Source organism: Prionailurus bengalensis, chromosome D3 (genome assembly GCF_016509475.1).
Source record: "Prionailurus bengalensis isolate Pbe53 chromosome D3, Fcat_Pben_1.1_paternal_pri, whole genome shotgun sequence".
Classification (NCBI taxonomy): domain Eukaryota; kingdom Metazoa; phylum Chordata; class Mammalia; order Carnivora; family Felidae; genus Prionailurus; species Prionailurus bengalensis.
In genome coordinates this window covers 15,493,798-15,521,503 of record NC_057356.1, presented here as the reverse complement: position 1 = coordinate 15,521,503, position 27,706 = coordinate 15,493,798, and the positions used below count along the sequence as shown (strand labels likewise).

The 27,706-nt window shown below is 49.2% G+C and overlaps 1 protein-coding gene and 1 long non-coding RNA gene across 3 annotated transcripts in view; one reads left to right on the top strand and one right to left on the bottom strand.

Annotated features, from left to right (window-relative positions):
* SRRM4 (serine/arginine repetitive matrix 4) overlaps nt 1–27,706 on the bottom strand; it is a 151,521-nt gene that overhangs the window by 3,771 nt on the left and 120,044 nt on the right. Inside the window, exons 6-12 of the mRNA XM_043557725.1 lie at nt 27,035–27,085; nt 23,736–23,834; nt 19,927–20,083; nt 6,268–6,572; nt 1,779–1,982; nt 954–1,064; nt 308–448 (exon numbers count right to left, since the gene is read on the bottom strand). Coding sequence (XP_043413660.1) covers nt 308–448; nt 954–1,064; nt 1,779–1,982; nt 6,268–6,572; nt 19,927–20,083; nt 23,736–23,834; nt 27,035–27,085 — 1,068 coding nt within the window. The remainder of the gene's footprint in view (nt 1–307; nt 449–953; nt 1,065–1,778; nt 1,983–6,267; nt 6,573–19,926; nt 20,084–23,735; nt 23,835–27,034; nt 27,086–27,706) is intronic.
* Nucleotides 128–27,368, top strand: LOC122470286. Of its 2 annotated transcripts, none has more exons than XR_006293882.1 (4): nt 128–251; nt 21,815–21,975; nt 26,271–26,336; nt 27,255–27,368. It is a non-coding gene; the product is annotated as an uncharacterized LOC122470286 (long non-coding RNA). The 2 variants fall into 2 exon arrangements; XR_006293883.1 differs by having other exon boundaries at nt 26,238–26,336.

Sequence of the window (27,706 nt, the reverse complement as noted above, 5' to 3'; positions counted from 1 at the left end):
CAGACAAAGGCCCTGCCCCACTGCTTTGGCCCGCATTGCCCCGACGCTACCCCAGCTCGCTCCACAGACCCTGGCCACACCCCCTCGGCCCACCAGATTCCTCAGGCTGGCCCCGCCCCTGTCCCAGGCACCCACCCTGGCCCCGCCCCGGAGGCCCTGCCCCCTCCTTGCAGGGCCCGCAGCGTCCCTGAGCTCCCACCGTCCTGAATTCCAGCTCCAAGGGGACACGGGCAGGGCCCGAGGCCCCAACGGTAGGAGGGGTGGGAATGAGGGTGGAGATGGGCACCCCCGGCCCTCCTGGCCTCACCTGGTTATCCTCCGCGCCTCCAGGTGGCTCGGGGAGTCTCTCCGGCGCTTCCGCATGGGCGAGTAGGACCGCCGTCTCCGACGCGCTCGCTCGCGCTCCCGCTGTTGCGAGTCCTTCTCGTTGTACTTGGGGTCCCGCTCCCTGAAGGGGTGCAGGGGTTATTGCGGCTGGCTTTCCCGCGTGAACGCGTGGGACAGGGGCACTCACTGCCTCTCACCTGTGCCCTTCACCCCACTGGGGCAGGTGGTGGCTTCCTCCCGGGGCCCCAGGGGGCTGTGGGTGTGTGCTGTGGGGGTGAGGCTGGGCACGTGCAGGGGTGTCAGCCTTCGAGGGTGGGCATTACAGGGGCGCGGCTGCCACGGGGGCGAGGACATGAACGTCAAGAGGGCTCTGGTGCGTGCGTAAGAACTGGGGGCTCTGAATATGGGGAAGGGGAGTATTAGGTGTGTGAAGAGGCCGGGGTGTGGGTATAGCGGGTGCATTAGGGCCCCCAAACATAACTCCAGTGAAGACGAGGAGGCTGGGTCATCCTCCCATTCCTACTCGTGCAATGCTGGGACAAAGGGGGAAGCGGGGCGGGCTTGGGTGACGCTCCCCAGACGTGAGCTGGGAGGCGTGGCCTGTGCCTGGGGGGCGGGGCCTGTACCTGCTCGGGCTGTACCGCGAATAGCTGGGGCTGCGGCGCGATCGAGAGTTTCTGCTGGGGGGACTCCTCTTGCCAGACTTGGAGGAATAGCTGGAAGAGCGAGAGTAGGACCTGCGGGAGAGTAAACAGTCTCCGAGGGGCCTGCTGGGCTTCGCCGGGGTCGCCCCGTAAGTGTAGGGTTTTATTCAGCTGGTCCTCAGGGGGTTACCTTTTTCTTTCTGGACGCCAGGCAGAGGAACCTGGCTGGCCCTTTCCTGGGCAATTAATAATAATATCGACCACTTCCTCTGACTGAATTCTTACTATCTAAGGCTACTTATTAGCTGTGTGACCTTGGGCAAGTGATTTCACTTCTCTGGGCCTCTGTTTTCTCATTTATATAAGGGGGTAAATAATCGAACTTACCCTATAGAATTGTAAATGAGTAAATTAGGGCAAATCACATACTGCACAGAGCCAGCACACAGGAAATGTTAGCTATGATTGTTATGTATTTTATTATGTGTCAGACATTGAACTAATGCTTTTTGTGCATTATTTCATTTAATCCTCAACAGATCCTAGGGTTAGGTACTATTAAGCCCATTCTGTAAGTCGGGAAACCGAGGCACGAGAGGTTAATGTTTTCATTTTACAGATGACGAGACTGAGCCTTGGAGAGGTTATCTGTGGCCCAAGGCCACCAGCTAGGAATGGGAGTAGTGGGCATTCAAACTCAAATCTGTCTGAGTTCTTTCACCGGTGGGTCGAAGGACATGTCCAGTTACCTTAACTAGCTCCCTAAGGACGAAAGCGCTGCAGAACAGAGGTCAAAACTGCACTCACCTTTTCCCGGAGGAGGTGGATCGGCTTCGGGTGTACCTGGGGGAGGCCCTGGGGTTTGGGGATCGGGAGGAGTGACTGGAAGAGCGGGTGCTGGCATAGGAGGGACTGCGGGAGCATCCTCTCATGGGGGAGCTCCGGGCTGTGGCTGGGACCAAACCGGATTTCTTCACCTCCGCGCATTCCAGACATGGCGACTGAAATCCTCTGCAGATGTGGGGAGAACACCTGTTAGCACTGGCCTGACCGCTAGCCTGGAGGCATCTCTAGGTAACACTCCTCTCCCTACCTTTGCCCAGGCTGTGGTGCCCTCAGAAACCCCTTTCCACCTAGTCCCATCTTACTACCTCTGGAAAGACTTTCTAGGCCACAGCTGGTAGAGGAATAGGGACAGAGGGGGATGCATTCCAGAGGGGGCACTTCAGAGTAGGTCAGTGGGCACGGGCATAATGGTAAATAACATCAAATCACATAGTGAGAGATTTATTCCCTTTTGAGTCTTTTTCAGCCCATCTGAGTACATTAGAGACACCGGATTGGGTACTAGTGGGTTTTCCACCATCTCTGGAACACTGGCAGTCTCCCAGGCCTGGTGCTCAAGAGCCTTGGGCAGGCAACTGTTACTAACAAGAATTAAATCCACTGTCTTTATGTATTTTCATATAAAAAATCATGTATTTTTGCAGGTGCTTTCTATTTAGGATGAATGCTATAAATTTTCTATGTAAGACAGTAGTATAAGTTTCCTTATATAAAAAAAAGTGAGTTTGTCAAGGTAAATACGAGTACCAGTAGTACAGGGATATGATTAAAATCAAGCAGGTGCCATGTAGGTGGTTTAAGTTTGGGAAACTTTCGGTGTAGCCCATTTTGCAGATGGGGGAATTGAGACCCAAAGAAGAGTGATGGCTTGTTCAAAGTCACCCAGTGGCAGGGCCTTGTCTTCTGTATTTCCACCCTGCCTAGGGCCATATAAAGCTCCTGTTGGATTCTCAGTAAGGGCATGTTCATTTGTCTTGTGGCAAGAGTCAAGTTCAAATCACATTAATAGAGTTTCCAGGCTCATAATGACCCAACCCCTGCTCACCCCTCCAATCTCAGCTCTTGGCATTTTCCTCTCTTGACTCCAGCCATAATGGACTACTTGTTCCTCATGAAATCCCCCTGCTCCTTCCCTGTCTCCAGGCCTCAGAACATTCACACTGCCTGCAACCCTCTTTCCTCCCCTCCTCACCTAACAATAACTACTCATGGTTCAGGTTTTAGTTTGACCTCACCTTTTTTGGGAAGCCTTTCTTGACGTCCCCCTAAGTCTAGTTGGGTGACCTCCAATGTGTTGCCACAGCCCCCAGCCCCTAGGCACCACCCTCACTTCCCCTCCACCCCCCGCGCCCCCATCCCTAGAAGACCTCACTTGGTCTTAAAATTGTCTCTTCCTCCTCCAGTCACTGAGCTTGAGGGAGAGGACTCATGTCTCTGGATACTGTATCCCAGCACCTTGGACAGAGCCTGATTCATCTGGCCTAGGTCATGAATAAATAGTTGTAAAGTAAACATTTGAGCCTCTTAGTGTCCTGGGTGCTAAACAAGCATCATCTTGTATGATCCTCCCAATGACCTTATGGAACCGGCACTATTCTCTTCAGAAGGGTTAATTACTTCCTCAAGGCCACTCAGAGTCTCAAACCCTGATCTGTCCAGCTCCAAAGCCCATGCCCCCTCCACTTCATCAGTCTCCTACCTTCACTGTTGAAGGTTCCCTTGATTTAGAGCCAATGATACCTCTTCCATTCAGCCCTCTGCTCATTGCTGATATGACATACACAGCCATGACTTTAGAGATCAGTTAATTTCAAAATGAAAGGCTGGGTCTAAATTATTTAATTTGGCTGTCCACATAAGATCAAACTAAACAGGGAAGTGCTGGATGCCACTCAGGCTTTAGCTTCAGCTCTATGACAGATACCTGTTTGAATCCTGGTGCTGGCCCTTATGAACTGAGTTTCTTAACTACTCTGAGTCTCAGTTTCCCCATCAGCTAAAAAAGGTCTATCGTAATGCTTATGCCATAAAGGTTCAAGGAGGAATCAAGGAAGATTGTCCATGGCAAGCACTTGGCATGGCCCCTGGCATATAATTAGGGCTCCACAAATGTTAGCAGCCATTATCGTTATTGTGGTGGTTAGTGCTATTCTATTTTCTTCTGCCCTGAAGTATGTCCTTCATCTCATCTGGGGACATCACTCCTTTTTCTTTGAGATGTTGACATTTGTTCTGACCCAGCCCTGGCTCCCAGGCAGGCTTGGGCGTGAACTGAGGCCAGAGATGTCCTGGGGCTGGCAAACCGGAGGCTACGTGTGGATGCCAAGTTGTTTGTCCAGGACTGAAGTGGGCTGTGTGTGCTGGGGACAAAAGGGTGCTCTGTCCTTGAAGAAGCCATTAACAGCTTCACTGCTAGGGCTTCGGCTATCATTCTGAAATCTTGGCCACTCTGAACAAAAGCAGACTCCCACCCCCAGAAGAAAGAAGACCCCACTGTTAGCATGGCAGAATATACCCGCAAACCTTTTCCACCCCTCTTGTATCTCTGCATCCGCCCCATTAATTACATGCTCCCGAGGAAAGGGACCATGCCATTTTTGTATCTCCAGCACCAAGCTGAGTGGCTGGCATTCAGGAGGTGCCTGAAAACTAGGAGAGGGATAAGTAACTGAGTGAATGATATAGAGTAAATGATCAGCGATTTTTACTAGCTATTATTGTGACATTATCCTCAGTGATTAGCATTTTGCTGTGATTTCTTGAATGAGAGAGTAAGGGGGTAATGAACTAGAATTACAGCTGGCTCATAAGCAACTGCATGAAAGGGTTTTCTGCAGAAAAACTGCATCTAGCAAGTGGGTTAAGATACACATGCGTGCACACGTGCGTGCACACACAGACATACTCTGCAGGTATATGGGAACCCTCTGTACTTTCCACACCCACAACCTCCCCCGCCATTCAACAGCCCACACCAGAGTGATACATCTGTTATAATCAGTGAACCGCCGCTGACATCATTATCCCCCGAAGCCCAGAGTTTATATTAGGGTTCACTCTTGTGAACCCAGTGAGTTTTGACAAATGTAAAATATGTGTCCACTACTGCAATGTCACACAGAATCTGTGCTCCACCTGTTCATCCCTCTCTACCCCCTAACCTACCCCCCCCCCTCCCGGCACCACTGATCTGTTTACTATTTTCACAGTTTTGCCTTTTCCAGAATGTCATATAGTTGGAATCATACAGGATGTAGCCTTTTTAGATTGGCTTCTTTCACTCGGCAATATACATTTCAGGCTCCTCCCTGTCTTTTCATCGCTTGATAGCTCATTTCTTTTTATTGCTGAATAATATTCCATTGTCTGGATGGACCACAGTTTGTTTATTTATTCATGTACTGAAAGATGTCTCGGTTGATTGCAAGTTTGGGCAATTATGAATAAAGCTGCTACAAACATCCAGGAGCAGGTTTTTCTGTTGCCACAGATTTTCAATGCATTTGAACTTTTTAAAATGACAGTTGACTTTCAATGGATTTAATGTTAGACTTTCTCCTGAGATTAATGGTAAAACTGACATTTGTTTTTGCCTGCCCAGCCTCTGTCCTTCCTTTAACAAAATTTAAAAAAAAAAAATTTTTTTTTTGAGAGAGAGCGAGCATGAGAGGGAGAGTGGGGGAGGGGCAGAAAGAGGGAAACAGAGGATTTGAAGCAGGCTCCATGCTGTCATTGCAGAGCCTGATGCGGGGCTGGAACTCATGAACGATGTGATCATGACCTGAGCTGAACTGAGCCGAAGTCAGAGGTTTCACTGAATGAGACACCCGGGTGCACCTGCCTCTGTCCCTCCTGATATCAGTACCCTGACTTTTCCTTCAGAGAACCAGACCTCCCCCAAGTTTTGTGTATGTGGGAAGACTACTCATTAGCCCTGATGGTAGCGTGTGACAAATTCTTGCCAAAAGCACAGCATCTCCTGGGCCAGAGTGATTGATCCAAGGGTGGGCAGATGAACTAAGATGGGCCAAGCAGAAGCAATGAGAATCTGCCTTGGTATTTTGCTGAAACTTTTGGGAAAGAGGCATTCTGCTTCCATTGGCTGGCTAACCTGCAGAATGGTTGGCATATGTACCCATGCTTGGGAGGGTCTGCTTGAGAATGAAGTCAATAGAGAGGGAAGCAGAGCTCAGAGATGTAATGGGAAAGATAGATTCTCAATGATGTACTTTTCAGCCCCTGGATCCAGCTGTACCCGAAGCTGATATCCTTGGATATATATTTTTAAAATTATGCCAGTTTGAGTTGAGTTTTCTCTCTCTTGCAAATCAAAGAGTCCTGGGTTAGGAGTGGGGAGTGGGTGGGTAGAGGGCTAAGGTGAGAGACTGAGAAGGTGGAGCTAAGGCAGGACCCCCCACCCCCCACCCCCACCCAGCCTAAGTGCACTGACCTTGACTCTCTGCCCCTGCTGGTGGGGGAGAGATTCTCCAAAGTGGCCCCCTTGTTCTGGGGTGAGGAGGTGGTGAAGGAGTTCCCTGAATCAGAGGTGTTTCCACAGTTGAGTTCCCGGCTCTTGTTTAGGCCCCCACCGGGGCTCCCCTTCTCTTGACCCCGTGACCTGGCTGAGCTGATTTGCGTGGAGGGTGGCGAGGAGGTGTCATTGCCTGAGTCATACTCCTGGGAGCGTCCTCGGGAGGTGGTGAGCGGGCTGGCTGTTTTGGTAAAGAGGTCAGCTGCAGACCCCGACCCAGTGATCTGAAAGCAAAAACACCCGTTGGACACTGCTGATCGCCGGGCCTGTGCACTGTGTCTAAATAACCAAGAAATGTTTACCGTCATGATGCACTGTAACGAAAGGAAAGAGAGAGAGAAGAGGAAAGAAGAGACGCCAAAAAACAAAAGCACAAATTCCTGAAAGAATACCACAGAAAGGAGATATTTTTTTTTTTACCCCCTGCTAGAATAACTGGAAGATTTAGGTATCATGCAGAGAAAAAGCATGCGATCCAGATTAAACAAAAGAAAAAGGAAATTATACAAAATTTAATTTCTAATGAATTAACTCAAACAAAACAGACAACTCAATCGAAAGGGGGGGGGTGTATAAACACCCTTAAGCTAAAACAATAATAAAAATAAAGGAAGGGGGAGGGGAAAAGAAATGGGGCAATGGACATGAAAAACATATCTTGGAACTTAAAAAAAAAAAAAAGATAAAGCCAAAATTTTAAACTTCAACCAAATCCTCAACGAATTTGACCTTTTTTTTTTTTTTTAAAGAAAAAAGTTCCCTGAATAGAACCCTAAACAAATATTGCAAGGGGAAAAGAAATGAAATAAAGAGAAGTTTTTTTTTTTTTTTTAAATATAAAGTCAAGGTCACAAAATGACATTTTAGTAGTTTTCAACTAAAGGGGAAAAGAAAGGGGGACAAAAAAAATGGAAGTCAAATAGTCTGACTGAAAACAAACGAAAAAAAAGCTCTCTACGATTATTTGTGTGTGTCCTTTTCCCCCTGGAGAAGGTAGCTAAGGCTCTCGAGTGGCTTCTAATAAATTCTCTCATGTCTTTGCGGATTATATCCACTTACCAAGCAAGAGCTCCTCCTTTAGTAGGTAGGTAAGGTGTAAGAGAAAGGGAAGAGCGGGCAACGTGAGTCCATCATTAGAGTCGAAAATGACAAGAAAAAACACACACCTTTCTGCACACCCTCACACTTGGCCCTCAGCTTTGAGTTTTGGTTTTTCAGTGTTCCTAACAGGTGAGGCATCAGATCTGTTTGGTTTTCTCAGCAAGGGGACCTCAAGGCCATCAACACTAACCTCATCAGTCCCTTAATGCCCAAGTTGGATCAAGAAACCCTTGCTGAAAATGCAGTAGGGGCTAGAGCTTGCCTCTGTCTGGGTATCCAGATCATGAGGGTGTGCTTGTGACAAAGGGCTTTGGGAGGGGCTTGGACATTTGGATTTGGGGTGAATGGGAACGGGGAGCATTTCCCAGAGTCCTGTTTGGGTCTGAACTGGGACAGACGAAGGAGGAAAGGAGGTTGAGCCAGCCCTTGGGAAAGCAATGGTGTCTGTGTTTAGAAGCACAGTGGGTGGTTTTCTTAAAACGTTCAGACCAGTGTCACGGCTGTGATTGACACAGTGGGTTTGGTCTGGCCCCTGCCAATACTACTGTGCTTCTTTAGCTGTGGGCGAGAGGAATATTTGCCCTGGACCTCTTCCAGCAGTAACTATCCTCATGGGGCAAGAGATCTGTGAGGCCAGGAGGGCACTACCAGTTCATGGGTACCTGAGATCCCAGAATTCTCTGTTCTCTGTTTAAATGGCCCTTGGGACCCCTTTCAGGATCTCTGCAGGCTCATCCATGGATCTGTTCTCCTGGGGACATAACCATGCTTTAGGTGTGCACACTCTTAGGTCCAAGGGTGACTCTTTGTACAGAGCTTAGATGTTCAGGCTGGGGTGTCTATGTGCATGTGTGGGAGGCCCATCACGGTGTTGGTTGGTGTAAGAGGCAGGAGGAGAAAGGCAGGGACCAGGGCATTGAGGCAGGGACACCGCCCCCACCCCCCACTGCCATGTTGTGGCCGGCCACTCTCAGGGGTCTGCGGTTCTAAATTCAAACCTGACTTTCCAGATCATTTTGGAGGTATGTTTGCCAGGATAGGAGAACATATTTTGTTTAGGTTTGCTGGCTTGACTTATAAACATTTAGACATCCAGTATGTAGGCCTCCTTCTATACTCTTGTCCTGGGGCCACCAATATCAGTGAGACCTCACCGTCAAGAGCCTGCTTCCCTCCCACCCCTTATTACAGGTAACTTGGGCCTAACGGAGTGGGACTTTTGGGCTTTCTTAAAGGACCATGTCTGCCTTCTCAGCAATTGGTCACGAGGGTGAGGCACAGAGACACCAGAACTGCGAGAATCACAGCAAACTCTGGCGGCCCAGGATGTCAGCTTCTGGACTGGGGAGGCGGAACTTCCTTTGTGGATTCTCCCAGGAGGCTTTGCACACAGACAGGGTGATGGTCCAGCGTTACCAAGTTCCCCCCAGCACAGCCATCCCTGTCATCTTTATCTGCTTGGTGATCTGGCAAGCTTTGCTTTGGGACAAGGGACCTCAAAATAATGTTGCTCAAGTGGAGTTTTGTTGAGTGAGACTTCTTTAAAAAGAAGGTAAAGGCCCTGTTCCCATTCAGCGCCTCCTTTTTGTCTCTTCCCATTTGCAGTTGCGGATGCTGTATCTTTCCCACCTCTGGGAGTTCATTGGCAACGTGTGTATTGCTACCACCTCTGTCAGGAATGAGAAAACTGATGGGCTCTCAGACCGGAGCTTGGTTCCAGGATGGGTGCAGGGAATCAGGCAAGCCCTTTTTGGGGAGAACGAGGCTAGAAGGTAACTCAAACGAAGGGGCCTGTGAGTATAACAGCTTCCATTATCTATCCATTGTGACTGGCTTGCTACTCTGGGGCATCCAGGCTGGCCTTTCTCTTCCCAGGTACTTGTTCCCAGCCCTGGCTACCACTTCCAATGCATTTGCCCTGGTGCATCATGGGTCCCCATAGGCAAGGATTTCCTGAGTGTGAGGCCCCTCCAGGCTAGTGGATACAGAAGGGGACTTTGCCCTGTTCGCCTTCTCAACCCCACACTCTGAGCTCACAGAGACGCTTTCAGCTTGTCTCCACCTGACCGTGACTATTATGCACACGTAACTTGTGTAATTAGAACTGAGAACTGTATAAGGCATCATGCTTTTTTCCATCCTTCCAGAAAACAGAGATAAAGGTCCTCTGAAATGTTCTCATTGGGTTGACTCTGGTGCCTGAAAATACCAACATCTCCAGCTTGTTTAAACGTCCCATTTCTTCGGATGAATATAAATTCTTCAAAATGGATGACAGTATCCTTTGCAACCCACCCCTGAGTACTTCACAGACCTTATCTCTTCCACATATCCCCACCGTGACCCCCACAACCTATGCCGATATGTTAGAATTTTCTTGGCTTTGCCACCACATCTTGCCCTCCCAAGCCCAGGCTATTTGCACATGCCATTTCCTCTGCCTAGAATACTCTTCCCCATTACTCCATTTCACATGGCTAAATTTATACATCCTTTAGGTTACAAATCACTTTCTAGAAAGCCTTCTCTAACCCCCCAGTCCATAGTCCACAGCACAACAGTCCATAGTTCACTCATTCATTCACTCTTTCATTCATTTACTCCTTCAAAAATGAGTGGCTTCTGTGTGTCACAGCACTGTTACTCAGTGGGGTAATTTCTTGTTTTATTGCCTGTCTCTCCATCTGAGTGGGAGTTTGTTGAAGACAGAGGCCACGCATGACTAGTTCAGCATTGTACCCAAGTAACTACCAGTGCCTGGCGCAGAGTAGGTGCTCAGTAAATCTGGCTGAATGAATGAAGCCTGCTCCATAGTCCTTTAGAAGCCTGAGCTCAGAAGCCTGGGCCCTTCCTAACTTAATTCAGTGGTGAAGATGGCTGAGTGATCAGGCCCTGGTGAGGCCCAACTGGGTAACTGCCAACTTTGGGAACTTACTTGATGGCTTTTTAAAAGAGGGACTGGCCTCCATCATATTCAAAACAGTTCTAAAAAACTAGGTTGATTCTTAGCTGAAGGTTGATGTCTCAAGACCAGCTCAGGGCTGGCTCTGTGATCAAGAGATAACCTCTAGAACTGAGTTCTAGGTCCAGGCCTATGGCAGAGAAGGAATCACCTTCTGTTCTTCCTCTCCTTCTTGGCCCTCCTCGGACCCAGGACCCTTGGAGAAAGCACACAGAGGCTCTGTCCACATATTTCAATGGCATCAAGTTCCATGCTAAGGTGAGAAGCTCTGGATCTGAGAAGCCTTCCAGACGAGTTATGCTTGGTCTCCTTAATTCCTTTCCATCTTCTACTACTCTGGGAGATCAGTTTACAAAATGGACTGGGGCTGGCCATTTGCACATAATGGGGCTGTTAGCCCATACGGTGACTTTGTTCAGATTACAAAAAGGTGCTCCTCCTGGGTCAGGAGTTAGAAACAGGTGTTTCCTCTGGCCAGACAGATTAGGAAAAAGATATACCTTTCTCTAGGCTGAAGCAGCTCAGGTCAGTATTCACGGTTGCCTTGGTGAATGGAGGGTAGGTGGGGTTTAATTCCAAGATGAGTCACTTGCATATGGGGCACAACCAGCGTTCCATAGCATCCCTAGCAGGCACTGGACATACAAATCTTCTGATTCCAATTGACCTGCTTAAAGGGTTACTCTGTGGATGCCGTAAGAGGTGGGAGCCCAAAGACCTTCATTTCTGCTGCTTTTGGCTTAACCCTATTTGGTTTTGTTTTTACAAGCCTTGATGGGCTCTGTCTATATTTCCAGGTGAAGGGAACATTTTAATAAACTCATTAGAGATGTTTGGATAGTTTAATGGCCTCTTAGTTTCAGACTCTCCCTTTTCCAGAGCTCTCCATTCACCCTACACAAAGAACAGGAAAGATATGGAGGGGAGCCAAGCCAAAGGTAGAATGTGTGTGTGTTGGAGGTGTGTGACAGCCATGATCATGCAAAGGAGACCTTCAAGTCATGGACATCATGATAGACAACAGAGGCCTCTGTGTTCTTGTCTCTGTCCTCTCATCTCGGAGTGGCTCCTTTCTAGACAAATACTCATATAAGATGCAAACAGTTGTCCACTTGACACTGACATGACAAGATGCCTCCTACTTGCTCCTCATTTAGATAACAGCCTTCACAAAATTCATCTTTGAAGGGTTCTTCTGTTTGGAATTTCTCTTCTGTGTATTAACTGATCTTTGCCCCTGTCCTTGTAGCTAGGCTAAAAAATGGTGCTCAAGATACTTTCTAGGAAGAGTCATTCTAGACCCACCGTGATCCAGTAACAATGCCCTCATGGGACCTGGCATAAAACTCTTTAAGGCTTGGCATAAAAACTCAGCCCCTGTAAGATCTGCTTAATTACTAGGTGAAAAAACATCTGTCTTAATATGGATTATCCCCAAAATTGAGACAGGAATTTGAATGCTGGTAGTTTATCTTGAGAGGACAGGGAACTTCCGTAGGAGAGTGGGGAAATGAGGTGAGGGAGAGGAGGAACCAATGAAAGATGGGTTATCACAAACCGGCAGCCATGGTGAGCAGCTGGAGGACACTGTGGGAGCCAGTGAGGAACCGACTCCAGAGTTGATCTCAGCCAAGGAGGGAGCTGGGGTATTAATGTACCTATTCCCCACCACTCATAAGTTGAAGGCTGCACCCAAGGGGTGTCATTTCCTAATACATCCAAACTGCCACATGGCCAAGCAAAATGGTCTTTGGCGGCCAGAGAGCATCTTCTGGAAGCTGGAAGTTAGCTGTGTGCCCTGAAGTGGAGAGGGTGAAGGGATATAAGTGAACAGCGTCTGCTTCAACACCCCACATCACCACTGGAAAACTGGCAGGCCAAGTGATGTTTTGTTTCAGCTATGTTTTCTTGAGCCCACTTAGTATATATGTGCTTAGTAGGGAGCCTGCTCGACAGTAAATCTGAGTTAACTGCCAACATTGTAGAATGAGACAGTTTCACATTAACAACTCTGTCTCTGGTTTGTGCCAAAGACTAAGATCTGACAACATTGGGTCCACATTCCTGCTCACTAATAATCGGCTTGAGAGAATTGCAGCTGCCCATTTTAGGTGGGGGGGGGGGCATGAGTTTTTCTGGCCCCCAACCCCATGGGGTTCCAGTTGGTTATATCAATTAACTACCTGGCCCCTGAGACATCTAGGTTTGTGACCCTGTGTTCTAAGTGTTTGCTGCTACCTTGACCGTGCATCCTGTATGCTCCATTTCTCCCTGCCAGAACCATGAAATAGATCTCACTGTCTTCCCCATCGCCATCCTTTGCATCCTTCTTTGGCTTTTGTCAATGGAAGGAACTAGGAGACCAAAGCCATTAAGTCATATCCAGACCCTGAAGCTATTACAAGCTATTCCCTTCTGGGTCAAAATTGCCAAGCTCAGATTTTTTTTTTTCCTAAGAACAAACTGTATTTCACAAATCTATGACCATTGGGAGAAAGCAAACAAGTGTTTCCCCTTTACTCCCCCTCGGCCCCCTCCAATGTGAAGCTCTGATTTTTTTTTTTTCTCTTGAACTCACAAGTTTGACTCATCTCCTTGTTCCTTAATATACTCCAACATTAACACTTGGGTTTTTCTGATAAGTAATTAAATCCCCCCACCACAAACCCCAGCTCCTGGCGTTTCACTGGGAGTCTCTCTCAGCCCTCCAGGGAAGCTGGCACTGTTATTTATTGTTTTTGTTTCAAATCATTATTTAATCAAGAACGGGGGAAAAAAGGCAACCTCTCACTTACACTTCAAAATTTAATTTCAGCTGAATTCTGAGATCAAGAGGCAGCACGGCCTAATAGGTTACAAAAATACAATCAAGAAGAGAATTCCAATTAAACTGAACAAGTCCATTTACTGAGCTTCAAATGGCCCCATGGAGAGAAATGGCTATAAATTTTTTTCCCCTCCCTGCCATATGGGGAACTGGGAATTCTCATGTGAATATAGAGCTGTGTGGCAGAGCTTTTAGCTACAGGGTTCTGGTTATTCCTTTAAAAAAAAAATCGTTTTGTTTCACAAAGACATTAAGTTTATTTTCCTTGCTGTTGTACATCTTCCTTTGTACACTAATTAGGAAGACAGCAAAAGAATGGATTCATTGACCTTTGGGAGTTCGTGTGAGAGCAGGAGGGATGTGGGGACGGCGGGAAGATGACAAAGTCTTTCAGGACTGGGTGATCCCTCAGAGTGATATGCTGCAATTGACCTTGGACCCAAGGAGGTGGTCCAGCCTCCTGTCTCCCCCACCCCCTCCCCACCACAGGAAGCTGAGAGGGAATCGCAATTTCAGTCCCATCATGCCTCTGAAGCCCCTCCTGCTGGCCCCCAGCCCACCGGCTCTCAAAACTCTCTATATGGATCCAGTCAGGCAAATTTTGCACCAGCCCAAATTGAACTGGAGGAAAGTAAGTTCACTGTAATGAGTTTTTCATCCGGCTGAATGTGTTTGATTCAAGGGCTCATCCTTTCTTCGGAGGGCAGGTCAGTACTACATCTTCTGGTGGTAAGATGTCATTTACGTGATAGAAAATGGTGGTTTTCTTTTATTCTGAGCTGACGTGGTGGAAGTTGACAACCTCATGCCACTTTCCGTTAAAAAACAGCGACGGCAACAACAACAACCAGAACAGGTCCTGCAAATTCCCATTTCATACTGCCCTTCCTCCGCATTCTGGTCCTTCTCTTCTCTATACTGCAGTGAAATGGTGTGGCATGTGGAGTCTCTCAGCTGAGCGAGAGCTCGAAAGGCTTTTGCAAGGATGTGTGAGAGCCTGGACCAGGGTTCCGAAGACCAGGGCTGCCATATGCTTTCCCTTAGCCTCCTTTTCCCTGCCTGCAAAGTGGGATGTATACCTCCATCCTGCCTTTCTTCTTGGCTTGTTCTGAAGGTCACCTCCGACCGTGGATATGATTAAGCTTTTTGAACCCCTCACATCTGGGTTTATTAGGAGTAAGCTTAATAACACCACTACGATGACAAATAATCACACTAGCAATGATTGCATATTGAGTGTCGATTATGTCCCAAGCATTGGGCTAAGTTTCTCATACAGAACTGAAAGTGCATGAGGGTAGGATCCTTGTCTGTCTTGTTCACTGCTGTTCAACCATTGCCTGGAACGGTGCCTGGCACACAGTAGGTGCCGAATGCATATTTTTTTAAATGAATGAACACCTCAACTCACTCCATCCTCACAACCGCCCTATGAAGTAGGTATGATTATTAGCCCAAGGTACAGATGAGGACACTGAGGCCCAGGGAAGTGAAATGACACAAGGAAAGTCTTATAATGAAGCCCACGGACTCTGAGGTCAGACTTTCTGGGTTTGGATCCTGGTTTCTCCATTTCATGGAGCTCCTTTTCACTTAATTGTTGTAGGCCATGGTTTCCTCAATGTAAAATGGGCTCTCTTGAAGGGCTCTTATAAGAAACAGATGAGGTGGCACGTGTGGAGAATTCAGCCTAGCAACTGGCACATAGTTGGTGCTCAGTTGGCTCCGTTGGTTGTTGTTACCCAGGGTCTCCCAGGGAGACAAGATCATGACCCCAGAGTCTACAGATCTGCTCCAAAGCCCATGTCTTCATCACTGCCCTCTCCTGCCTCCTCCCGTTAACAAATTTCATGAGGCCCTCTTTTATGGATCTCAGGTTCTTTCTGCTACCATTCTACCTTCTCCTTCCTCCTCTCCTTCCTCTTCCTCTTCCTCCTCTCCCTCTTCCTGTTCCTTTCCTTCTCCTTCTTCTCTTCTCTTCCTTCTCCTCTTCCTTCTCTTTCTCTTCTTCTTCTTCTTCCTTTTCTTCTTCTTCCCCTTCTCTTCCTTCTCCTTCACCTCCTTCTCCCTCTCCTTCTATTTCTCTTTTTCTTATGGCGTCTGCAGGTTTTGGTTGGCAAGGAATACATGGCAACTGTTGGCCAAAGCTGGAGGCTGAAGGAGGAAGGGAGCCTGTCCTTCTCCTTGGTCTAGCGTCCTAGAGATCAGCCCTCTTCCAGATTCCCTCTCCAGTGAGGGCAGATTTAACAGAGAGCCCCATGCCAACAGGGAAAGGGCTTGGCCAAGGCTTCGCACCACCAACCTCTCTGCCATCCAGTCGGTCCTCTGGCTATGAAAGTAAGCTTTTGAGACACAAGCCATGATACATACCAGCTCCCCTTCCTCCCAGCTGGGCCACCTACCTAAGTCTCTTTGGCTCTGTGAGCCTGTTTTTCTCTCTGAAAAATGGTGATAGTAGTTGCATCTACCTCAAAGAAGTGTTTTTGAGACCAAAAAAACCCCAACAGCTGTGCAAAATGTGGGATAGTTTATAATGTTACTTTACTTTGGTTCTAACAAAAGTGCCTGGCACATAGCAATATCTCCCCCTCCCTTTATTCATCAGCCATCTCAATTTGGGGAACCCATCCTTCAAAGCTCAGCTCAAATGTTCCTTTATTGGTAAAGCCCCGTCAGGCGCCAAGGCAACACTGTCTGGTCCTTTCTCTGTGGTCTTACTACCTATTACACTTACTTCCATCACGACCATGGTTGATAGTCACAGTAGTCAGTAACTGGTTGAGCGTGGATACTGCCTCATCCAAAGGTAGCTGGCCTTGGTACTGAGGCTATCAGGTAGCACTCTTTAGTTGCTGAACTTGTGAGAAGGTCCAGAGGTACTACGGGAGGGAGGGGATACCTTTGGTGACTTGGGGGTAGTGTGGTGAGAGGGTCTGTTAACCAACTATTGTGCAAGTTTTTGAATATTGTGGCAACTAAAGGGGGAACTGGTGCTCACTGACTCAATCTCAGCCCTAATTACAACACTTATTTCGCTGCACTGCAGCCTGCTGTTGACTACCAGACCGAGCTCTGGAGTTCAGGAAGAGTGTTTTATTCATCTCTGTCTCCCTGATGCCTTGGACAGAGATGGTTGAGTGGAGATAAAGAACGTGAATGAGACTGTGAAGGGTCCCTAAATCATCTCCTTGGGACCCTCCATTTGGATTTGGACTCTGACTGAGCAAGAGGGCTTCAGGTTATCTTTAGCTCACCAACTAGGATTTCAATAAGACAGAGCCCTGAATTTGCATATTCATGTATGCAGATAGGCCCCCCTTGATGTAATGTGCCAGTCCTTGATTTTTTAACGAGCCGTGCATAGGAAATACCTGCAGTGGAGTGTGGCAGGAACCATGGCATAGAAGACCCTTCACACTCAGGTTCCTGCTTATCCCCAGAACCCCATCTCTTGGCCTGGAATTCTGTCTCCATCCCTGACTCCAATCTTTGCTTCCTGCTTCCTTTGGCTGATTCTTGCTCACCACCAGTTTCTCAGTTAGTTGTTACTTTCTCTGCCCTAACCTAATGCTAGCCCTAATTCCTTGCCCCGCCTGCTACCTCCCCCTCCGCATCTCAGCATCTCTGCTTCGTTGTTGTGTATTGTCTTTTGCAGTCTTTACCTTGTCTGTCTCCCTCGTAAGAAAGCACAGACTGTTGTATGTTCACCGGATCCTGAGAGCCATGGCACGGCAGACCCTTGATGGATTATTTTGTGGATATTTGGTAGATTTGAATGACTGATCGAAAGGATTCTCCAAGGGCAGTGCCTTCGCTGTTCTCTTTAATAGGGAGCTCAGGAAACCTGTGGTCCAACCTGGCACCTTCATCCATCTCTGCCTTTTTGCAAGAGAGAAGAGGAGAAAGGGTCTAGCACGGAGGGCACTCGGAGGGCTAGACTTGGGGGTGTCTGATGCCCCCAGAAGTCAGACAACCGTGAGTAGGGTGGGGCTAGCCCCTGGGGCTGCAGCTGCTATTTAGGATGGAGGAAACTGAAAACAGAGGAAACAGAGGCCCCGGCTCTGCTCCCAAGTCCTGCGAGGACTAGCCTGGGCCTGGAGCCACACTCATTCCTGCTGCTACAGCTCCTGCTGCTACCAGTGCTGCTGCTATTGTCATTGCCCCATTACTATTTCCACTATTGTTGGCAGCGACCGTTAAGTAGCATTTCTTCCTCTACTTTTGTTCTAACAAAAGTGCCTGGCTCATAGGGCTGTCTCTGTGTGTTACAGTCTGGAACGTTTACTTACATTAACTCATCGAATCCTCGTAACATCCCTCTTACAAGGCAGGTCTCACCGTTCCCCTCATTTTGCAGATTTAGAGAAGACTGAAGCACAGAAAGTTTATGCAACTTGCTCAAGGTCCCACAGTTGCTAAGTGCACAAGCAGTACCCGGAAAGCTGTAGTCATAACACCCACTAATCTTTGCTGAGTTTTCCCCTGGGCCAAGCACCGAGCCGAACAGTTTCTCATACTAGTTTGCTTTTGCCCTAATAGCAGGGTTTTTGAAGAAAAGACTTATTATGTGCATTTTTTTTAAACAGATGAGGAAACTGTGGCCCGAAAAGGTTTAAGTAACTCTCCCTAGCTCAGGGCCAGTATTTGACGGCATAAGCACAGCCCCATGTTTTGAACAACTCTAACTTGCCACAACCCACGGAAGTCATTTCTCTTCTCTGAGTCTCAGTTTTCTCTTCTTGGAATCAGGGCACTGAACTGGGTGAGCTCTTAATGCCTGTCCCTTCTAGGTACAGATGGGCCTTCAGCTCTTCTGAGAGGGGTTGGACCCGTGGGAGGCACTGAGACTTCAAGAACCAATAGCCAAACTGGTTCCTTACCAGCTGGTGTGGGAGGACCACACTTTTTTGTTTTTTGTTTTTAGTAACATCCAGCCTTTTTCAACATCTGGAGAGACCTGGCCTGTTAGGAAACCATCCCAGGAAGGGGATCAAACAGGCCAGTTGTGCCCAGTGGCACTTTTTAGCGAGAGTCAGTTGGGGCCACCAATTGGGCTGCCACAAATACCAGGACCAGAAAGACAGGGTGAGTTTTACTCATTTAAATTCTTCTGCCTCTTCTTGCTGCTATTGTAAATTGATTTCTAACTTGGCAACAATTCCCCTGGGAGACAGATGAGCTTGGCATGCCCATTTTCCAGGTTTGGAAGCCGAGGCTGAGCGGAGTAGAAGGAATTGTCCAGCTAAGCCAAGACTTGCACCCACCTAGGCCTCCACAGACTCTCTGCCATGCTGGGAAGACATTTTATAACACATCAGTGGTGGTGGGCCGGGGGGGGGGGGGGCAGCGCGGAATGCAGGTGGGCATTTTCCATCTGCAAACTACTCAGCAACCACAAGGCCCTTCTACAAAGAGGGGAGGGAGCTGGGAAAGTTGTGGATGGTTCTAGCTAGGCAGAGGATGTGGACAAAACGAGACCTTGGTGAGCCAGGGTGCCTTGCCTGGTAAAGAAGAGTTTCCCAGAATGCACTGCAGGTGATAACTTGCGTCAACCAGGCCCAGCTAGTGTTTACCATGGCCTTCCCTTCCTTGACCTTCCTGCAAGCACCCTGAACTTCTCTTTTCTTTCACCTCATCTGAATTTTCAGATTCACTCGTAGCTAGAAGACACAGGCCCCTTCCCAGCTGTCAGCTGCGACTGGAGTCTGTGTCAACGTTGCATCTCCTCCCGTTTGTGTCTCTATCCCCTGAGCATCGACAAAAGGCCTTCGCATACTTTATCTTACTGGATGTCCCCAACAACCCCATATGCAGGTGGTATTATTTCAAGTTTGCCAATGAGAATGCTGAGTTTCAAAGAAGTTAAGCAACTTTCCCAAAGCCACACAACCAGCAAATAGCAACGCTAGGACCTGAGTTCAGATCCAACTCTAAAGCCCTTGCCCGGGGAAACTTCCTGGTGTCAGACTGTCTGAAGCCACATTCCAGCTCCTCCTTATTGACCTGAGGGGAGCGTTCCAGGGTTCCATTCAATGTGGGGTTGCTCAATCGGATTCACTCTTGCTTTGCTCTGTGGCTTTACCTCAGACCGTAACCTCTCTGAGCCTTGGTTTTTCTGTCCCATCTGTGAAAGGCACCAGTGAGAGCAGCCATACCCCCAATTCCCTGAGACCTTGTGTAGACACATGAGAGGACACAGATCAAGTGCTATGAGCTCCTTGAAGGAAAATTCTCATATACAGTCAAGGCCGTGTTTGTATAGGTGAAATCAAATCCCAGCTGCTAATCGATGCTGCAGGCGAGCTGGTGTCAAAGATGCAGACTTCACTGAAATGCTGGAATGCCTCTGGTATATCAAAGACCCCCTCTTTTCCTTCCTCCCCAAAGAAACCTCCTCCAGTGTCTCCCACATGCATTCCTGCAGATGTCACTCTGGCGACCGACATGTAGTTTTCAATGTTTCCCTGATAAGAAGCCTGGGTGTTTTAGCTTTACTTCCTCCCCCAACTGAGTGCTGCTAAAGGCTGGTGAATGACCCTTTGGTTAAGCAATACTGAGGTCTGAAAAACAGTGGGGTATTTGCCCAAAACCGAATTAAAATGTGCCGTACACTGCCCTGAACTTGTGTCTCCACCTCCCCCCAGTGTCATGGCCAAGACTGGCCGAGGAGGCTGTGTGGAATACTTACTACACCCCTGGCCGACAGGAGGCTGAGCATCTGGAGGGGCTGGCTGGGCGGGTGGCTGGAGCGGGCCTCGGGGCTGGCCTTGCCGAGGGTCTTGGAGCAGCGGCGGGAGTGCCTTCGGCGGGACTTCCGCCCTTCCTCGGGGGACCTGCCGCGGTGCCTGGGGGGCAGGGGAGACAGGCGTGAGGGTCTTTTGAAGGGGAGCATGGCAGAGGGGTGGCTGCAGAGCCAGTAGGATCTGAGGACTGTGGAGTGTGTTTGGGTATGTTTGTATGAACCACGTGTGCTGCCGTTCTCCCGTCCGTCCATCTGCCCATCTGCCCCCTGCACCTGCCCATTCATTCACTCACTCTCTCATTTGTTCATTCCAAAAATGTTTCTTCATGTACCTGACACTGTCTTTGGGGCTGGGAATGTAGCTGGGAGGATAGAAAACATCCCTAGCCTGATTGGTTTAGTGTCCTTTGCGTGTGTGATTGTCAGTGTGGTTGTATGTGACCGTGCGTATGCCTGGGTGTGTCCCACTGTGTTTGCCTATAAATATGACCGGACACATCCGTATGTCTTTGTGCGTGACTTTGCCGTCTGTGACACAGACACATCCTATATTGACTGCCACCCAAAACTTTTGAAAAAAACGTAGCTGACAAAAATGCAAAGATGCCTTGCATAAGCTCGTCAGACCTGGCTATCCTGTCTGCAGCGGAACCCAAAGGAATCTCTGACTCTTTAGAAAGGGCATATTTAGATTCTGCTAGCCTGTTAGCTCTGGGCCACAGTAGTGATAAAAGTAACACCTTACTGATTTGCATGGCACTTGCCCTCCTAGGGCATTTTTTGTAACTTGAAGACACAACACAAACACGTCAGGTAGTTCCCATTTTACAGACGAGGAAGTTGGGGCTCAGCGCTGTTTGGGAACCTGCCTGAAGTCACACAGCTTGAAAGTGGCAGCACCAGGGCCAGGGCAGACTTTTCCGCCCCAGTAGGAAGCAATGCCTCTTGGTCATGCTCTGAAATGTCCCTCTGTACTCTGGGACCTCCCGATCATTTTCACTGGGTGTGTGGCCAGTGCCTACTGGAGCGTCCCTCAGCCCACCAGGCACTGGGGAGCTCAGACAGCAACATCGCCAGGAGCGGTGACCGCAGAAGGGGGCCGAGGCCGGGGTCTGCAGAGGTAGCCAATTCGCCAAGAGGTGAGGTAGAGGGCGGCATGCTGAGAGCAAGCTCTCTGCACTGTCCTCTGACCCAGGCCAGCAGGGCTTAGCCGCTGAGAGCCGATTCAGCCTGGGCCTGGGGTCAAGGGCGCAGGCTGGGTCACCTCTGGACCCGGGTCTCTGACCCAACTCTGCCACTCACTGTGACCTTGCTCAGATGCCTTTGCTCACCACAGTGGAGTTTTCTCCATTTCCACCTCAGTAATGCACCTGAGCTCAGTGCGCCAATGCCCTCCAGACAAAGGCCACCAGGAGCACGCCTGTGGCTGAATAAGTACGTTTACTGCTCCCTGCAGTCAGGGAGAGCACACACCACGGGGACGTGTAGGCTGTCCCTGTACGGGAGTGTTCTGGGCGGGTGGCAGGTGACTTCAAGGAACTGGGGCTTTGTTCTGGATTGGATGCTGTCATTAAGTGGAGGTGATCCTCTGGCCGGGTCTCTTCATAAATCTTGGAGCCCAGACCAAGGCCAAGGCTAAAACTGGAAAAGGAACAACAGTCCCTCATGCTAGCCAAGATAGGGAGACGCTGGGTCACTTTTGGGTCTTGGACAAAGTTCCTGTTTTATCTGGGCTCCAGCCTGACAACAGAGGGGCCTTGTTTTTTTCTGGCCACTCAGGGTCACAGAGCAACCTTGTCTGATGCCGATGCTCTTTACGGTTTTTGGTGTTTAGGGGAAACACCAAGACTTGGTGACGGCAGCACATGTCAGGGTCTGCGTTTCCTTCCTCAGATGCTTCTCACGCTCGGCTCCACATCTGCCTCTTGAAGGAAGATTTAAAAATCTCACTGACCTGGCCCCACCTCCTCTGAACTAGATCGGAACATCAAGAGAGTAAGATCCAGGAATTTGGCATTTCAAGAATTTTCCAAGGTGACCGTAAAGTACAGCCAAAGTGGAGAAGCCCTGGTCTAGTTGATGGTGTGACTGGGGTGATCAAGAGGGAAAATGCGGGGTGCCTGGGTGGCTCAGCCGGTTAAGCGTCTGACTTCGGCTCAGGGCATGATCTCATGGTTTGTGGTTCAAGCCCCGTGTCAGGCTGTGTCCTGACAGCTTGGAGCCTGGAGCCTGCTTCGGATTCTGTGTGTGTGTGTGTGTGTGTGTGTGTGTCTCTCTGCTCTTCCCCTGCTCGTGCTGTCCCTCTCTGTCTCTCTCAAAAATAAAAAAACATTAAAAAAATAAAAAAAAAAAGAGAGACAATGTATTTGAAACTGTAGCACACTGCCTGTAGGAACTAGGAAAATATTCCCCCTCTCCTCTTTCTCCTTTTTCCTCTAGACATTGATTTAAGTGGGATGAGGTGGGACCGGACAGTGACTTTTTAACTTAATTTAATTTAATTTAATTTAATTTTATTAAAAATTTTTTTTAATGTTTATTTATTTTTGAGAGAGAGAGACAGAGCATGAGCAGGCAAGGAGCAGAGAGGGAGACACAGAATCCGAAGCAGGCTCCAGGCTCTGAGCTGTCAGCACAGAGCCTGACGTGGGGCTTGAACTCTCAAGCTGCGAGATCATGACCTGAGCCGAAGTCGGACGCTTAACCGTCTGAGCCACCCGGGTGCCCCTATTTTATTTTATTTTTTTAAAGAGTTTATTTATGTATGTATGTATTTATTTATTTAGAGAGTGAGCATGCAGGGGCATGTGAGCAGTGAGGGGCAGGGAGAGAGGGAGGAGGGGCATGTGAGCAGAGAGTGAGCAGTGAGGGGCAGGGAGAGAGGGAGGAGGGGCATGTGAGCAGAGAGTGAGCAGTGAGGGGCAGGGAGAGAGGGAGGGAGAATTCCAAGCAGCCTCCATGCTGTCAGTGACAGCCTAACGTGGGGTCTGAACTCACAAACCATGAGGTCGTGACCTGAGCCAAAGTTGGACGCTTAACTGACTGAGCCCCCCAGCCACCCCCCCCCCCCCAGGACAGTGACGCTTTAAAATCTCCCCGGGTGACCTGAGCGTGTCGCCAAGCGTGTGGGAAGCCCACAGGGATGAACAAAGCAGCCTGTGACATCCAGAAGCCGGAGGCCTTGGTGCATCCTCTGGCCATCAACAGTTCCAAACATCGACAGCAACAAAGCCGCGCTCCGTTTCTTCTCACCCACAAGAGAGCCCTCCTCCCCTTTCTGAGGCCGGGACAGCTAATGTGTCAGCACAGAGAGGGTCCTGGTTGGGAGAAACCCGACTCGCAAGGGCTGCAGAACTAGGTACTTGGTGCTTTCATAGGCTGTTCAGCTTCTCTGTGCCTAGAGCAACGCTTAGAGAGTGCACCAAGTCCAAAGCCAGACTCCGCAGTTCATTCCTAGCTCCGTCACTTAGTAGCTGATTAACAAGTTCCTTAACCCCTCTGTGCCTCAGTTTCCTCATCTTTAAAACGGGGGATAAGAACAGTAGCTACCTCATGGGGTAGCAGAGGGGATCGTGTAGTTACTTCAGGGAGAGGGCTCAGCACCTCACACCATGGCAGTGGCAGTGGTCACTGACCCTTAGGAAACACACACGTGTGCTTACTGTTGTTCCTGTGCTTACTGAGGCAGCCCGTCCCTTTTCTCTACAGGGAGGTGTTGACAGTGTCGGGGGAGGCTCCCTGGGGAGAGGGGTTACCTGCTCTCACAGCTTGAGGAGCGGGTCTCCGAACTCTGGGACCTGGAGGGGCAATGGTGATGGCGGTGACGGTGAGACTTCCGGGGCCGGCTTCGTGATCTTGGGGGCGGTGAAAAGGAGTAAGTCAGAGGAGGGGAGAGAGGGAGGGGGAGGGAAGGAGAAAGAAAGAGGGAAGGAGAGGGTGGGGGAGCAGGAGAGGGAAGAGGTGGGGAAGGGGGAAGAGAGAGGGAGGGAGAGAGAGATTTTGATCTTGTGACATACATCATCCTCTTGCACCAGAGTCACTGTCCCTCCCAAAGTTAGGCATCTCCCCCTACCCACGCCCCACTCCCCATCACCGCAGCTCTTCGGGCGGTTGGCCTCTCCAGCCAGCCATACTGAACACAAGTGAGTGGCAAGGCTTCCTCTGGAGGAGCCAGCCTGGGACTCAGCCTGGGTCTCGGGTTCCCACCCCACTGCACCCACCCGCCCTGAACCAGACCACACCTGCCAGGAGTGTCACGTCCCCTCGTCACCTCTCTCCCACCTAAGACAGGGATCTCAATCTCAGCCAGCCCCTGTACTGTGTGAATCAGTCGGGCAAGAGCTAAAGAAAGAAGTGGCCTTGCCTCCAGAATATTGGCGTGCTGTTGGATCTTCTAATTTTCCAAGTGAATGTAGAAATACAGATTTTTATGCAAAAGATTCCTAGTTTTAAGTGGAAGGTCATTTTTTAACAAGACACTGGGGGCAAAGAACGCACATTTGCAGAGTAAATTAGGCCTTTGGGCTGCCAATTTATAACCTCAGATCTGGAAAATTAAGTCCAGATTCTTCACATGGAGTCAAAGACCCGCTTTCAGAGTTAGAAACATCACTGGCAACAGAAATTACAACAAACAATCGACAACCACCACTACCACTAATAGTGGTATTACAGGTTACTTCAGTTCCCCCTAAATGATAATAATGACCCAGAAGTAATAGCAGCAGAGACAATGGTCACTGAGTATGTACAAGGAATGTCAGTGGTTTGGGCCAAGGCACGATGTCAGTGGGAGTTAGAGAGGGCTCTGTCGGGAGGTAGCCTGCTTATTCCAACAAAGGACTCAGGGATTCTTGCTAATGTGATAATCAAACCATATCCCTGCCCTGGTTAACCCTTCCCATTGCCCTCATGTCAAGTACGCATTCTGATCCTGAACCCCGAACACCTTGAGGAGTCAGCCCCTGCCAAGCTCTCTAGCTTCCTTGTGTGGTGTCTCCTGCTCTGGCTGGGCAGGCTCAAGGAAGTCCAACTGCTTGTACTCTGGCTCATGTATGTCCCAGCTCATGATGTCCTTCTGAGGATGATGATGACAGGTGGCCCATATTTAACACATATTGCCTGCCGGGCACCATAGTCTAAATGGACCCATCTCTGCCTTCACAACAACAACGTATGAAGTAGCTTCTCTTACTTCTCAGATGAAGAAACCAAGGCAGAGAGTTTAAACCATGTGCCTAACCAGTAGCCTAGAATGGTTACCTCTGTCCTCACTCCAGTCAGTCTAGACACTTCCTCCTGTAGGAAGCCCCTGCTCACTGCCAAGCCTGCGCCATGCCCTGGGCTCCTAGCCGCCATCACTGTGCTGTGACCTGTCCCTTGTCTGGCTCCTGTGTTCCGCTGGGAACTGTGAGCATCTTGAGTGTGGAAGAATATTTGGCTAAGCTCTGTCCTCAGGCCCAGCCCAGGGCCTGCCATGTATTAGGGCCTTACTAAGGGATGTTGAATACAAGGAGGCTAAATCTCTCCAGAGATCACTTGTTTAGAAGCATCCCCGACCATAGAACCTGGTAAGAAGAACCATCCTTTATCTTAGGGGCGCCTTGTTTTTCTTGCTTCTCCCTCTCCTGATGATGCTTGTCTTTTGCATCACCTAGCAATTTCTGGGGCTCATCCAGCTCTTGGCACCAGGGAAGGTGGCCCCCTTGCTGCCCTCAAGCAGTCAGCCTCAGTGACGACCACCCCCACAATCCCCACCAGTGCTCTTAGAGTCTCGGTCCAGCCCCTGGCTCTGTGTGTCTATACTGCAGCCCCACTGGACAAGTGATACCGAGGTCTCTCAGAGTATGTGCTTGGTCTGCGCTTAGTGTGAATGCCTTTTGACTTGAACTGAACAAGCTTGATGATCGGGAAGTTGTTCCCTGAGCTAATTCAAAGCTCTACTGTTTCCTTCTGGAGCATTCCCCAGGCCCCTGTGGGGGTGGCTCAAATGCCCTCCTTTGCACTGACCTTGGATGAAGTGACCCCTCAGGCAGCAAAGCGAGGTGCCCTCCCTCTGTGTCCCTGCCTCCTCTTTTCCCTCCCCAACAGCCAACCGCCTTTCATCCTATTGCATTTGGTCCTCACTTTAGAAGCTTCTTGGCGGGAGATAAAATATTAGTTGATTGGAAAACATATGTGCTAACATTTGCAGGGTATAAAGTAGGTGGGTTGTAACCACATTTACTTTTAATTTGTCTGGGAACTGAACTCTGCAGGCAGCACTAGCTGATTTGAATTTCTACCACCAGCTATACACCGTGAACCAGCTGGGGCCCCGAGACCGGGGGTAGGAGCTTCGCTGCAATCTCCACGATGTAAGCCCCCGCAGCCAAGGCTCGGACTCACAAGCACACTCACGCGTGTGCTTGCACGTGATCATGCCCCCATGACCACTCACGCACACACGGCACACCTGTGTGCACAGGTAAAACCCACCCCACACCCTCCATACGTGTAATGCACGCGGGTAGATAAGCGGTGCACACGCAGGGTGCAGAAAATCAGCACGCGGGCAGACTGACCCACGTGCACACTGTTTGCGTTGGTGCTTACGTAAGCAGAAGCATACAGAATGCTTCCGTGTGGACACAAATAATACACCACACACAGACTATCCCAATTGCATACGTTTGTACACGCCTTCCACACAAATGTTTGCAGGATGGAAAAACGTACAGACGTTTGCAAACAATGTGCATACTATACATACACGCCTTTCATAGAAATGTATCCACAAGGCACTGCAGGCACACAGACGCACGTCATTCACTTTCACGCACACACAAATAATACACGCACGTCACATACACAACCTCGTGCACTTACACATACCCAAACCCACAACTGCCCTTCATCAGCCGGTTCTGCCTTTCCCTGCCTTCCTTCCTCTCACCCACCCCCACCTCACGTTTATGTGGCCACGCCCACACTCTGGCTATGCAGAGGTCAGGTTCCCGGCCTCCCCCCCCCCCCCAAACTGGAGAAGAGAATGTTCCAGGTGCTCCCTACTTACTGTTTTTTGTGCCTCTTCTCGTCCCTTCTTTTGCTTTTTGGGCTGGAGGAGCTAATGGAGAAACGGCCAATTAATTAAAAGATGCAGAATCCCAGTTCGAGATAAAAAGAAACAGTAGTTAAGATGCTTTACACACCGGGGTTACAAGACCCAGGCAGTCTGGGGACAGACGCTAATCATTTCCAAGAGGAGAGCAGTCACTGCTGATTTTTTCACCCAGCAGGTTCAGCTAGAGACAGTGACCCACACACAGACTGAGAATGAGGTGACGCAGGGGGCCATGGCCAGCTCTGGGAGCTTAATAATACAGTCGTAAATAAAGGTAATAATAATACCTGCCATGTGTCAAGGATTTATTGTGAGCAAACACTGCTAAATACTTTTCGTCAACAGTCTTATTTTCCTCTCCCTGCAATCTGTGGGCAGAGGCACATTTACTTAATACGTACTCATTTTACAGATGTGGAAACTGAGCCTCAGCTAGGCTGAGAAACTTGGCCGGGATCACACAGGTGAGCTAGGATGTGGCCCCAGACCATGGGTCCCCAGAGCCTAGGCTATTGGTTGGTGTTCAGTTTCTAAGAGCAAAGAATGGAATATATAGCGAGACACTCGGAAGCTTCATGAAGCTTGGCCGGTTCTGTAACGTACTGCCCGTGATTATCTAAGTAT